Source organism: Saccoglossus kowalevskii, chromosome 1 (assembly GCF_978046115.1).
Source record: "Saccoglossus kowalevskii chromosome 1, keSacKowa6.1, whole genome shotgun sequence".
NCBI classification, from domain to species: domain Eukaryota; kingdom Metazoa; phylum Hemichordata; class Enteropneusta; family Harrimaniidae; genus Saccoglossus; species Saccoglossus kowalevskii.
The window spans coordinates 36,842,872-36,858,354 of NC_140641.1; the positions used below are offsets into that span (position 1 = coordinate 36,842,872).

General features: G+C 34.6%; 1 protein-coding gene across 3 annotated transcripts in view; it reads left to right on the forward strand.

Annotated features, from left to right (window-relative positions):
* The window catches only part of LOC144359856 (protein kinase C and casein kinase substrate in neurons protein 2-like), a 32,956-nt gene that overhangs the window by 9,509 nt on the left and 7,964 nt on the right, over window positions 1-15,483 (forward strand). The window contains exons 2-8 of one of the 3 annotated variants that reach the window (XM_085501478.1): window positions 3,150-3,398; window positions 6,390-6,589; window positions 7,528-7,665; window positions 7,948-8,174; window positions 11,285-11,405; window positions 11,731-11,897; window positions 13,133-13,231. In XM_085501478.1, the coding sequence (XP_085357604.1) occupies window positions 3,182-3,398; window positions 6,390-6,589; window positions 7,528-7,665; window positions 7,948-8,174; window positions 11,285-11,405; window positions 11,731-11,897; window positions 13,133-13,231 (1,169 nt within the window). In that variant the 5' untranslated portion in view covers window positions 3,150-3,181. The remainder of the gene's footprint in view (window positions 1-3,149; window positions 3,399-6,389; window positions 6,590-7,527; window positions 7,666-7,947; window positions 8,175-11,284; window positions 11,406-11,730; window positions 11,898-13,132; window positions 13,232-15,483) is intronic. The other 2 variants (XM_085501486.1, XM_085501491.1) reach the window with 2 other exon arrangements.

Genomic DNA, 15,483 nt, shown 5'->3' on the forward strand with positions numbered 1-15,483 from the left:
TCAAAGAAATTATTGTACTTACTTGTTCCTGTACCACATTGTGTCTTTGAACATGATTGGCTATCAAGCTGGCTGTCATGAAACTTATTAACATATTTACCAGTCCAAAAATTGACTTTTTACTTGTACATGTATTTTCAATGTACATCGCCATTTTGCAATTTCATCACATATCTATTTTTCTCTTTAGTGTAATATGTAATTGTGAAAATCAGTTTTGCCATGAAGTATCTTTATCTTAACTTCAAAGATATCATAGGATGTTCCTGCAATGTGTTTGTCATATTGTACAAAAGGTTACCGATAATCTTTTGAATACCACATTCCCACAAAAATGTTGGTGCATGCTTTTTTGTATTTTTAATTTACTGTAAATTACTTTATTTTAGCTGGAATTAATTTTCGCTGAAAAGTCTTTTTGTGTGTTTTATTTTCACTGATTTGACATGAGTTTAACGTGAAATATAGGGAAAAAAGTATATTCGCTGTTTTTTTATTTTCACTGAAGCATCCCTTCAGTGAAAATAGCGCAAATAAAGTATTCTACAGTATTTTTAGATAAATTCGACATAATTTCCCATTAGGAACAGGTTTTGGTTGGTTTGTTGGTGAATTTTGTGAAGGTAACACGTTTTGGCATTCAAATAAGGTTAAGGAATATGATGCTGTTAGTATTACTTGTGGTTTATGTTTGCTGGTTGTCAATATCAAATCTGTCAATTAGATTCTCATCAAAGCTAGTACTGACAATTGATGAACTTTCTTGATGAGAATGCACCATGTTTTAGTGCTTGTAGTAGAATATTTTGTCACTCAACTACATAAAAAATATACATGTAGGTCTGAATAATTAAGACATTCAGCATCATGTATATAACAATATAAAAATATCAATATACAACTTCCTGTCATAGTTGAATACTACATGTATATTGCAATTTTATATGTTGTACAAATTGTAAATATAAGTGTAATACATTATTTTTGATGTTTTAAGTGTTCTATTTTCAGTCACTAATTTGAATGCATAAATACTTGTGAGAGTCGCGTGTTTGTGGTGAATTCAGACTCTACCCTAGTTAAAGTTTGGATTTTCTTATATTTAAAGTGCTTGATAGCATGCAATTTATTCTGCTTTCATCTGGATAGTTTCATTTGTTCACTGTGGCATGGATGCTGCTATTATGTTGAGTATTAAAGTAGTCATAACAGAGATTTGATGTATATCTATCATAAACTGGCTTGTTATGAATATTTGGGTTATGTTTAAAGGGCGACAGTTGTCATGCCGCGTCCTGTTTGATATGGGACTCATAGGGACGTATTCAACGCGTGTAAAATACATTGTTTATTTACATGAAATTTGAACACGTACTGCGCGACAACCACCACACTTTAATCACAAAGCAAACAGGGGCTTATTCTGGTATATTACCTTTTTTTTTCTTTTATGTACCTGGGGTGCAATTTATTAAGGAAAGTTACTAAACCAAAATTGTTTAGTTTTACCTACTGAGGTTCATTATAGGAGTGTATAGTGCAGGCCGAAAATAACCTAACATTTAGCTCAGTTTGCTTTCAAAGCCACCATTTGTAAATTATGCTTTGTAATCTGCCCAAATACATGTATGTTTTGTATCTGACTGTAGTACATGTACATGTCTATTGATATTAATTAAATGGACTGGAATAGTGTGGTGTTTAGACATGATTTATCATATGAGACACTCATACAAAATATGCACATGCACTGTGTGTACAGCCTTTTATCCTGGTACTAAATCACATCACACCATGATATGGATTATTGCTAATTGCTCATTCATTCATATAAACGAATTCAGACCAAATTTGAATAATTGCTAAATTCTGGTTGTCTTGGAGACTTAAATTTCAAGTTCAAATCTCACTACTCAGTTTCAATTTTGGCTCTAATGATAAAATCATTCTTCCAATTATTAATATTTATAAGGCCATTTGTCACATTTATTGTATATGTCCAATGTATTACAAACTCGTGTTTGTTAACTCATTACTTGAATGCCATGCTGTAATGATGTGCCATTTTGGACTGTTATTTTCTCTTCAAAATAAATGAAGTGAAGATTGTCACTATAGTGTACAAATGTATAATGATGTTCATCTTTAGCTGACAGAATACAATAATATTCCAAATACAGTCTCTAGCATCTTTACTTTCTAGTGTATAATTAGTCTCTGTTTGAACACAGTCTGAAAACAGGGATTGGCCCTCGTGTATGTGTGCACTTGCATCTCTCACATGCCTGGACCGATCACATTGAAACTCCACACATGCATCATACGTTTCGGAATACCTGTGTATGTTCATTCGTTCATGATCTAATTTAAAATTTTTGGTGACCATAATTGTGATAAAAATTCATCAAAATTTCAGTCTTGATAGTGTTTTGACAAATTTATTGAAGCTTTGTACATGGTATTTGTGATATTTGTGAGATATTGATGCAAGTCACCTTATTTTACAGACCAGATTAAAAATGGCCAATTGGCAGCCATTTTGTTTTAACAAATGTTGGTATATATCTCTGACTTGCATTAACATGCAGTTTCTGTTTAAACTTTATATATTTCTTGAACTAGATAACTCGTGGATTTCAAATAATATAATTAGGGTACTTATGGCTAAATGATTAGCAGGGTTTGATTGCGGGTTTGACTCCTATGGTTGCTGCCCACTCACCAGTGACATACAATACTGTTCACTTGCCTAGTTCACAGTATTTAGGATTTGGAATATGGCATCCAGTAAGAGGTGACTTAACCTGTCAGTCCAATGTGCTGTTTCTGTATTCAGTGAATGTAAAATATCACAGTATCCCTTGTCTCAATGTTTAGCTGATAAGTGTAGGAACTTGTCCTCATTCCAGATCTGTGATTGGGATTTAGTCTGTCTCGTTGGTATCCTTGAAATAAATAAATAAATAAATAAATTTAAATAAATTGCGTGTTGTTATTGAGTTTATTTATTGAAGGTGTGTAGTAAAATGCCTGTGTAACCATGTGTAGTGTTGTACAGCCCCTAAGGGTGAAACACAGACGCAAGCTCTATTTATTTTACCAATGGTATAATTGTTTACAATAACTTCCTTTATGTTAATTCATTTCAGACAGTTATTTGATGGGAAAGTAGCCAGTTACCATGTCAACCTACAGCGATGACAACGGTCCCAATATGAACGTCTCTGATTCATTCTGGGAATTGGGTAATTACAAGAGGACGGTGAAGCGAATTGACGATGGGCATAAGTTATGCGGTGATCTTATGCAGTTGATAAATGAAAGAAGTGAAATTGAAAAAAGCTATGCTAAACATCTTAAACAGTGGGCTAAGAAATGGAACGATCTTTTAGAAAAAGGTTTGTAGGCTACATTATGTATATGCATCAACCTCTTAGCATATCTTAAACATTGAGTGCCTTTTAAAAATAGAATTAATGTTTTTGTTAATTTTAATTTTAGTTGCCATGTTCAAAGTACAAACAGATAACTAATAAATTCGTTGGCTTCCTTTTAATGGAAACCAGGAAGCATATCTAACAATATACATGTTTTTGCCTCCCAAACATGGCAGCTTATCCTGATTTTTAGTCCCCGTTCGGACACAGTCCGAAAACGGGGACTTATGTTTTGCCCTGTGTGCGTCCGTGCGTCCGTCCGTGCGTCCGTCCGTCCGTGATCACCTGTATCTCGAACATGCATGGACTGATCAAACTTCACTCATACATCACACATTATATGGGACATATGCACATGCATTTTTTTCATGATCCGATTAACGATAGCCGAATAGCGGCCATTTTAAGGTCGAAAATGCATCAAAATCGCACATTTTCACCATTCCGGACCCGGATCTCAGTTATGCATGGACGGATTTTGTTCAAATTTGGTACATACATTAAACATAATAGGACCTTGATGCACGTCATTTTTTTTTTGGGATCAGGTTCGAAATGGCCGACTGGCGGCCATTTTGTTTTAAAGAATTCAGTTCTGGATCCGTATCTGAGACATGCTTGGATTGATCGAGTTCAAACTTCACACACACAAGGTACATCATGTCACAAATATGTATGTGCATTTGTTTCATGATCTCATTAACGATAGCCAAATGGCGGCCGCTTTAAGGCCGAAAATGCATTGAAATCGCACATTTTCACCATTCCGGACCCGGATCTCAGTTATGCATGGACGGATTTCATTCAAATTTGGTACATACATTAAACATAATAGGACCTTGATGCACGTCATTTTTTTTTTCGGATCAAGTTCGAAATAGCCGACTGGCGGCCATTTTGTTTTAAAGAATTCAGTTCTGGATCCGTATCCGAGACATGTCTGGATTGATCAAGTTCAAACTTCACACACACAAGGTACATCATGTCACAAATATGTATGTGCATTTGTTTCATGATCTCATTAACGATAGCCAAATGGGGTCCGCTTTAAGGCCGAAAATGCATTGAAATCGCACATTTTCACCATTCCAGACCCGTATCTCAGTTATGCATGGATGGATTTTGTTAAAATTTGGTACATACATTAAACATAATAGGACCTTGATGCACGTCTTTTTTTTTTTCGGATCAAGTTCGAAATGGCCGACTGGCGGCCATTTTGTTAAAGAATTCAGTTCTGGATCCATATCCAAGACATGTCTGGATTGATCAAGTTCAAACTTCACACACACATGGTACATCATGTCACAAATAGATATGTGCATTTGTTTCATGATCTGCTTAACAATAGCGGAATGATGGCCATTTTAAGGCCAAAAATGCATCAAAATCACGTATTTTCACAATTCCAGAACCGGATCTCAGTCATGCATGGATGGATTTTGTTCAGATTTAGCACAATGTGTTGTACATATGCAGGTGCATTTCGGTCATGATCTGCTTTGAATGTACATGTCACTCAAATATGAACGGAACGGGGACGTGTCATTGACAATGACTTGTTTTTTTTATTATTTTTTTTTTTCAATCACAAAATTTAAATCAAAACTACAGGGTAGTTACCTTGTTTTACTATATGTTGCTAATAAAATAGGATAAAGAACATATATTATAGAAAACAATTTGTGTTCAATATGGCTTCAGAGCCTGCAGTTATCAAATAAAACAAACAGACACCAAATTTTCATGAATATTTTATATTAGTGAATGGGTTTTTAAGAATAATTTACATACATTAAAATATCAATGTTGTAAAAGAAATAATATTCAATGATTTTTAACTGTTCTGATTAATTTAGGCCTTTGTCAAAGAACAAACAAGCTCTATGAATTATTTGACATATTCACATATTTTCAATTTGAACTTATTCAGCTGTAACGAATGACTAATTGAGCCTATATATTTTATGCTTGTTGGACATTGGCACAGAATGAAAACATTTGTAAATTTGTTGTTGGTAATTATTTCATTGAAAAATTCTGTAATTGGCCTACTTTGACAATATGGTAGTCATTGTGTTAAAATAGCAACCATGGGTAAAATATATTTGAACCAAAAATTATTGAGTCTTGCATTATTTTGTTAGTACAGCTGCTGTAATGCAAGTTTCAGTTATTCATGCCATGTTTCATATGATGAATATTCTTTGTCATCCACACAAGTGTTTTTTTTATTCACTATTAGTGATCAACCAGTTAAATGAATTGTGTTGTTTTAGCCCAAAAAATGGAAATATACTTAAAATATGTCATTATAAAAAAATAATGGGGTGGATTTTTCCTGCCAGTTCTATAAATAGGTAGATTGGTTGCTAATTAAATCAGGAAGAACTTATAAGCACATGAATTTGTTAACACTGTTTTTTAGCTCGACACAGCGGAGCTGTTCATATTACTGATTGTCCGTCGTCGTCAACTTTACAATGTCAACTTCTTCTTTGAAACCGCAAGTCAGAATGTTTTCAAATTTGATATGCAAGTACCTTGGATGGTTCTTTCTCAGATTTGTTCATTTCATGTCAAAATCTCAAATTCTCTATTTTGGATGAATATTTTTGGTAAAAAGTGATATTTTCGACTTGTAAAAAAAGGCAAGTCAGATTGCTTTGATATTACATATATAGGTACTACATGTGGACCTCTCTCAGATTTGTTCATTTTGTAATGATATCTTTAATTCTCTAATTTTTATGAATATTTTTGCCATTTTTGGTAAAAAGTGATATTTTCGACTTCTTGTAAAAAACAGCAAATACAATTGCTTTGATACTATACATATTGTTGATTTTCTAATGATATCTTCAGTTCTTAATTGAAATGTGCATTGCTGACAGCGGAGCTATCTCAGCCAACAGGCTGCTTGTTTCAACTAACATCTGTTGTATATTACAGGGCCTGAGTATGGCACAATGTCATCAGCATGGCAAGCAGTCCTGACAGAAGCTGAAAGAAAATTTGACCTTCATATTGAAATTAGAGACAAACTCGTGACAGATGTTTTACAAAAAGTTAAGCAGTGGCAAAAAGAAAATTATCACAAGAAAATGATTAGTTTTAAGGAAACCATTGAAGCTGAAGATGGCTTTAAAAAGGTGTGTGTGGAATTACATGTACCGTACTTCAAATATTATTAGTTCCTGTTCGAAAAAAGTCCAGAAACGGAGACCTATAATCTCACTTATGTGTGTCTGTGCATCAGTTTGTCTGTTTGTAACTTAGACATGCATTGACCAATCACATTCAAACTTCACTCTTACGTCATACATACATGCATTCATTCACTTCGTAAACTGATTCAAGATTATGGCTATTTTAGTGCTGAAATTTAACAAAATCAACCAATTCTGTCATCACATGTCAGTCATGTATGAAATGATTTCATTAAATTTGCTACATACATTGGACATTATGGGATGTTGTATTGCTGATATTTAAAATGCATGACTGGTTTCCATGGTTCAAACATGTTTCTATGTTTCAAACATACAAATTTTGTTCAGACTTCACACGCACATCATACTTTTTGGGATACATATGCATATGTATTTGTTTTAATTGTTAGAATTCAAGAATGATTGATTGGTGTCTATTTTGGCCATTCTGAAAACTGATCAAATCATACTTTACACAATACATTATACACCATGTCGAGTAAAAAATTACTGGTTTATCATGGGACATGCATGTATGTACATATATACACTTTATCATCAGATACAACAGGAGTTTCATACTTCTTTACTGTGAATATTGTTGTAGAATTCAAAATTAATAGGGACCATGAAGGGTTTAATGCTTTAGAAGCTGATCATGGAAAAATTTAAAACAGTCAGATAAAAAAATACATTTTCACTTTTTGTAAAGGTTCAATAAATTTCATAATCATTTTGAACCATACAGACAGTTTTAGATATTGCTTTTAGTTTAATGTCAGGGTTTGTCAACATATCATGTGAGAAGAAGAAAACTATACAAAATCAGTTGATAATGGCACTCAAACAGTTAATAACAAAAATGTTTTTTTTTTCAGGCTCAAAAGCCATGGGCTAAGTTATTATCTAAAGTCAATAGTTCACGGAAAGCTTACCATAGCTCATGTAAATTGGAAAAATCAGCCATCAATCAAGAAAATAATGCCAAAGAGGATCCAGGACTCTCTCCAGATCAGGTAATAACAATTAGTAATATTTCAGGGCTTAAACTTCATGGTGGCATCAAGGCCTTTACTGCCAACAAGTTTGGATTGGTGCCCTTGGAGAAATAGTGATATTCGTCCCTGAAATTGAGTGCCCCCTCTAGCACTGATTTTATTATTGTGTCTAGATTAATATGATGTAGATGCATGCAGTATCACTAATCCTCTAGTGTTCAACTATGAATACGAATTGCATCTGTCGACTGCTTGAGTATGTAATGCATTTTCTACATTTGTGTTGTTTGTTTTCAATAGATAAAGAAGTTGCATGACAAAGTTGAGAAAGCAAAACAAGATAAAGTCAAAACAAAAGAAAAATATGAGAGAGCTCTCCATGAAATAAACCAGTACAACCCCCGCTACATGGAAGACATGTCATTGCAGTTCGATAAGATGCAGAATTTTGAGGCAACTAGGTTAAAATTTTTTAAAGAGATATTGTCTGACATCCATAAATGTCTAGATCTTTCATCTCATGCCAAGTAAGTATTTTTATATGGAGGTTGGGTTCATTAATTGATTCATGAAGAAGAACAAATTTAATTTATGGGGGCCATTTCTTAACTTGTAATTGAAGATGAGAATAAATTAAAAAAATATGTTCATTTGTTTTATTTAAATTGAAACTGTGTTGAGGCTAGTGTAAAACACTAAACATGCACCCAGCATTCACATGTAACTTGATTTATGAAAAGATAATCACTATCATAGGTTTATTAGTCCCCGTTCGGACGAAGTCCGAAAACGGGGACTTATAATTCTGTCTCCATCCGTCCGTGTGTCCATGTGTCCGTGCGTCCGTGCGTCTGTGCGTCCGTTCGGAGTCATATCTCAGAATCCCTTGGACCGATTCCGTTCATTCTTTGCATGTGCCTAGTACTTTATGTGGGACATATGCACATGCAGTGGTTCAGCGATTCGATTCAAAATGGCTGACTGGCAGCCATCTTGTTTTTTGAAAATGTTGTATTTTGGACATGCTTTGTCAGTTTTCATTCAAACTTGGTACATAGATCATACATGTTAGGATACATGTCCATGATGATTTATTTTACAATTGCATCAAAGATGGCCGACTGGCAGCCATCTTGTTTTTTGAAAATGTCGTATTTTGGACATGCTTTGTCAGTTTTCATTCAAATTTAGTACATAGATCATACATGTTAGGATACATGTCCCCGACCGTCCGTGAGTTCCTGAGTCTGTCCGTCCGACCGTCCGTGTGTCAGTCTATCCGTGCATCAGTCTATCCAACGTCATATTTCAGAATCCTGTGGACCGATTCCGTTCATTCTTTGCATGTGCCTAGTACATTATGTGGGACATATGCACATGCAGTGGTTTGGCGATTCGATTCAAAATGGCTGACTGGCAGCCATCTTGTTTTTTGAAAATGTTGTATTTTGGACATGCTTTGTCAGTTTCCATTCAAACTTGGTACATAGATTATACATGTTAGAATACATGTCCATGATGATTTATTTCACAATTGGATCAAAGATGGCCGACTGGCAGCCATCTTGTTTTTTGAAAATGTCGTATTTTGGACATGCTTTGTCAGTTTTCATTCAAATTTAGTACATAGATCATACATGTTAGGATACATGTCCCCGACCGTCCGTGAGTTCCTGAGTCTGTCCGTCCGACCGTCCGTGTGTCAGTCTATCCGTGCATCAGTCTATCCAACGTCATATTTCAGAATCCTGTGGACCGATTCCGTTCATTCTTTGCATGTGCCTAGTACATTATGTGGGACATATGCACATGCAGTGGTTTGGCGATTCGATTCAAAATGGCTGACTGGCAGCCATCTTGTTTTTTGAAAATGTTGTATTTTGGACATGCTTTGTCAGTTTCCATTCAAACTTGGTACATAGATTATACATGTTAGAATACATGTCCATGATGATTTATTTCACAATTGGATCAAAGATGGCCGACTGGCAGCCATCTTGTTTTTTGAAAATGTCGTATTTTGGACATGCTTTGTCAGTTTTCATTCAAATTTAGTACATAGATCATACATGTTAGGATACATGTCCCCGACCGTCCGTGAGTTCCTGAGTCTGTCCGTCCGACCGTCCGTCCGTGTGTCAGTCTGTCCGTGCATCAGTCTATCCAACGTCATATTTCAGAATCCTATGGACCGATTCCGTTCATTCTTTGCATGTGCCTAGTACATTATGTGGGACATATGCACATGCAGTGGTTTAGCGAATCGATTCAAAATGGCTGACTGGCAGCCATCTTGTTTTTTGAAAATGTTGTATTTTGGACATGCTTTGTCAGTTTTCATTCAAACTTGGTACATATATTATACATGTTAGGATACATGTCTATGATGATTTATTTTACAATTGCATCAAAGATGGCCGACTGGCAGCCATCTTGTTTTTTGAAAATGTCGTATTTTGGACATGCTTTGTCAGTTTTCATTCAAATTTAGTACATAGATCATACATGTTAGGATACATGTCCCCGACCGTCCGTGAGTTCCTGAGTCTGTCCGTCCGACCGTCCGTGTGTCAGTCTGTCCGTGCATCAGTCTATCCAACGTCATATTTCAGAATCCTGTGGACCGATTCCATTCATTCTTTGCATGTGCCTAGTACATTATGTGGGACATATGCACATGCAGTGGTTTAGCGATTCGATTCAAAATGGCTGACTGGCAGCCATCTTGTTTTTTGAAAATGTTGTATTTTGGACATGCTTTGTCAGTTTCCATTCAAACTTGGTACATAGATTATACATGTTAGAATACATGACCATGATGATTTATTTCACAATTGGATCAAAGATGGCCGACTGGCAGCCATCTTGTTTTTTGAAAATGTCGTATTTTGGACATGCTTTGTCAGTTTTCATTCAAATTTAGTACATAGATCATACATGTTAGGATACATGTCCCCGACCGTCCGTGAGTTCCTGAGTCTGTCTGTCCGACCGTCCGTGCATCCGTCTATCAAACGTCATATTTCAGAATCCTGTGGACCGATTCCGTTCATTCTTTGCATGTGCCTAGTACCTTATGTGGGACATATGCACATGCAGTGGTTTAGCGATTCGATTCAAAATGGCCGACTGGCAGGCATCTTGTTTTTGTTTTTTTATGCGGTATCTTGGACCTGCTCTGTCAGTTTTCATTCAAATTTGGCACATACATGTACTTTATACATGTTAGGATGCATGTCCATGATAATTTGTTTCAAAACTCTGGTCAAGGATGGCCGATTGACAGTCATCTGACTTTTTGGCCTTACTACTATATTTCCGCAATTTATGTACCATTTTCATTCGTATTTGGCACATACATCATACATATCAGTGTGTTTCATAATCAGATCAAAGATGGCTGAATAACGGCTGTTTTTATTTTGGCCATATTACTATGACACGAAACACGTGTTTTGATGTAAATAAACAATCTGTTGTATACGCCACTTGGAACTCAAGTTTCAAGGACACGCTCGCGACAACCCCTCCGCTTTAATATGACGAGCACAAAACGAACTTAACGGGGACTGTGTCATTTTCAATGACTTGTTATAAAACATTCTCAATCTCCATTTTTCTTTTTGTCTATCTATAGTTTCTCTCGGGTATTTTCCAATTTTATTCAAACTGTGCAAAATGCTGATGCTGAAAAAGATCTAAGATGGTGGAAGAATACCCATGGAACAGGAATGTCTATGAATTGGCCAGCATTTGAGGTAATCGTGTAATCTGAGAGCATTCATAGTTTTGTTGGTTATTAACATTAGTCAATAGGAAGTTATGTCTATTTGGTTTCAAATTAACTTACAAACTATAGAAAAATACATTAAAATGTGCAAAATGGTGTTGAAATGGATTAATAGAGGCAATATAATGTTGGCATATACTCTAAATTATTATTATTCATTAGCTTATAGGTTCTGAGTCAACTTTTCACACCATGCTACAAAATGATGTGTTTATATCTTTTATTGTTTCCTCATGGCATTAGTATTTTCTGACGGTAATTCCAGCCTGATTTGAAATTTATATTTTTTGCAGGAATACTCTGAAGAACTGCATTCTATCAGCAGTAAAAGAAAGAATAGGGGTAACGTAGGTGGTGGAGAAGGTGTAATGTTGACCAGTGCGTCCTACAACCCAAGCGGCTCACAGGTGTCAAATAGCAGTGTTGGCAAGGAAGATTCAGGAATACACCCAGGAGAAAAGTAAGTTAACAGCTAGACCATTTTGTCATTCTGTATAGTATTGTATAACTGTCCATAGCCACTGTCGGTGTTTGTTAGCTGTGACTGTCAATGTGATATGTTTATAATATTTTCAACAATTTTTGCATTCAGGCTCAATTTTTTGGCCTGTTTCCTGCAGTACAAAATGCATTTTTAACCTACTAACTTTGGATCCTAAGCTAATACAACTAATGACTAATTAACAAAATAAAATAACACTATATTCTGTGATTATTAGTTGTCTAACAGCGCTCTTATTGTTACTTCATCATTGACCACTGTTATCATTGTTCTAGCAGCATTTGATCATTGCGTCCAGTTGTTATCTGAAATCATCCTATCATGACATATATGTAATCAAATCTGACTATATAAGAAGATAATATTCATAAGCAGTGTCTTTATCAGCTTGCATTATCAATAAAAAAATATTAAACACCGTATTTGCTCTTTTAGAAGTGTTCACTTCAAACAGAAATTACCTTTCAAAAAGTTAGCATAAATTGTTAGATGTGCTTTTCATGAACCTGAACGTGCACAACACAGTATGGTGGAGTGGTTGAACATACACGTACTTGCAGTGCGATGACTGGCATGATGTGGTAAAATAACATGACTATATTGCACGACATAGTATAGTGGAATGATTGAACATAAATGCAGTATGACGGGAAGACTCTCATGACATTTCACTGTACGGTAAAATGATTATGGCTCAACACAGTATACTGGAATGTCAGAATATGACATACCGGTAGTATGGAGCAGAATGGTTTAACATGACGCAATACAGTGGTATGGGTATGGGACAATACAATACAGTACTGTGTAACGACTAAGACATGACATGGTATGGTAAAACAACTATGATTCTCTACAAAACATAGCATAGCAAGCACTTCTACTGAGCAATTACGGTATCATTTTTTTTTATCTTAAATTCAATTCATTCCAGATATATACTTTTTTTACATATTGTTAGAATTCTTGGCTGAAATACAAAAGTAAATATAAACCAGTTTTCAAAATTCTCCTCTCAGACATTTCCTCTGCCAGTTTTTTCAGTGCTGTCTGTCTCACCGAATGTATATTTACACTGTTAACAAGTTTATTATTTTATTACAGTTCATTTTAAAATAATCATTTCACCTTTGCAAATATTATTTTATATTTGTAATTCATGTTCATCTTGTTCCATATTTGCATACATATAGCGAGTATTTCTCCTCGCAAAGCCAGAACCGGTTTAACGATTACAACACCTATACACAAAGTTACAGTCAACCATCACCTGAACCAGATAGTACTACAAGGTTAGTTGCAGTATCTACAAAAATCCTGCACCAATACCAACCACTTAAGTGTACTTTTCTATCTATCCACCTATTCTTTGCTTATTACTACCAAAAGGATTAAATTTGTTATATTTAACAGATATTAATGTCTCTTTTCAAACCTCCAAAATTTAGAGAATTTCTTATTTTGCATAATGTTTCTTTTCAAATCAAATGTGGACAAACATGAATATCAGATCGTACATCCCCGTAAAAGTTAATTCTTTACTATATTTTGAAAATTCAAGAGTCTTCATTAAATAGGCCAATTTTCATTTTTGCAGAACATCTGTGTGAACTCTGAAATCATTGGTGCTGGAATTGTTGTATATATTGTATTTCATCGGCCATATGCTTTCATGATTAACTTACATTAAATGTTTTGCTCTGGTGGTAATATCTTAGCATCGCATGTACCCATAGTTTTTAACTGTTTTCCTTCGTCACTTGCATTGCTTGTAATCATCTAAGTCAGGAGAAGTAGAAATGTATCTGACTGTCTTTTCTTGTCTTCACAGGTTTGTGTGATTTGTGTGTACATGTAGTTAATTTTTAATTCCTTTCTTCTTTCTGTTAGATGTAGGTACCGTAGTATCGTACTGCAGTCGTAACCAGTATACACATATACACAATAGGAGATTTTCAAACTTCTACGAGATCGTGTGTTATGCGAGAAAGATCCAGAAAAATTGAATGATTTTATTTTGAAAAAAAGAGAGAAACATGGCATTAAGATACCCTTACTTCATTAAAATTGACATCAAAGGTGTACATTACATGAAACTACCCATAACAAATGTGTATTTGTTGAATCCCATGCAATGTGTTTATCTGTTTTTACATTCAATTTCACGCATAACACATAATCTTGAGAAGTTAGGAAAATGGATTGTTATAGCCGCTCTATGCATACTTGATTAAGCTATCATCGTGGCTTAATTGTCACACCCTTCTTTTAAGGAAGCATTAAGGGAAAAATACTACTGTTTTGCGAAAATACATAAAAGTTTATCTCTCTTTTCTCAAATACATCTTTACAAGTGAACTGTTCGTCGCTTACTGTGTGTAGTGCAGTGGGTAATATATAGCCTATATAAATAATGATATATTAACTTGATAATGATAATAGTTTTCTATTATATACAATGTGTATTCAAACTGAAAATTAAATAAAACCCCAGATTGCTGAATTGAAAAATCATTAAAACTGAATATCAAATAGAAAGCCTGAATTAATGATTGCCAGTATTCAAACTGAAAATCAAATAGGAAACCAGAATGAATGCCTGCATTCAAACTGAAAATCATATAGGAAGCCAGAATGAATGCCTGCATTCAAACTGAAAATCAAATAGGAAGCCAGAATGAATGCCTGCATTCAAACTGAATATCAAATAGAAAGCCTAAATGAATGAATGCCAGTATTCAAACTGAAAATCAAATAGAAAGCCTGAATGAATGAATGAATGAATGAATGAATGAATGAATGATGAATGCCAACAATCAAACTAAAAATCAAATAGAAAGCCTGAATGAATGAATGAATGAATGAATGGCAGTATTCAAATTGAAATTCATATAGGAAGCCTGAATGAATGAATGTCAGTATTCAAACTGAAAATCATATAGAAAGCCTGAATGAATGAATGCCAGCAATCAAACTGAAAATCAAATAGGAAGCCTGAATGAATGAATGCATGCCAGCAATCAAACTGAAAATCAAATAGGAAGCCTGAATGAATGAATGAATGCCATTATTCAAACTGAAAATCAAATAGGAAGCCTGAATGAATGAATGAATGAATGAATGCCATTATTCAAACTAAAAATCATATAGGAAGCCTGAATGAATGAATGGCAGTATTCAAACTGAAAATCTTATAGGAAGCCTGAATGAATGAATGTCAGTATTCAAACTGAAAATCATATAGGAAGCCTGAATGAATGAATGCCAGCAATCAAACTGAAAATCAAATAGGAAGCCTGAATGAATGAATGCCATTATTCAAACTGAAAATCAAATAGGAAGCCTGAATGAATGAATGAATGCCATTATTCAAACTGAAAATCAAATAGGAAGCCTAAATGAATGAATGAATGAATGCCATTATTCAAACTAAAAATCATATAGGAAGCCTGAATGAATGAATGCCAGTATTCAAACTGAAAATCATATTGGTAGCCTGAATGAATGCCAGCAATCAAACTAAAAATCATATAGGAATGAATGC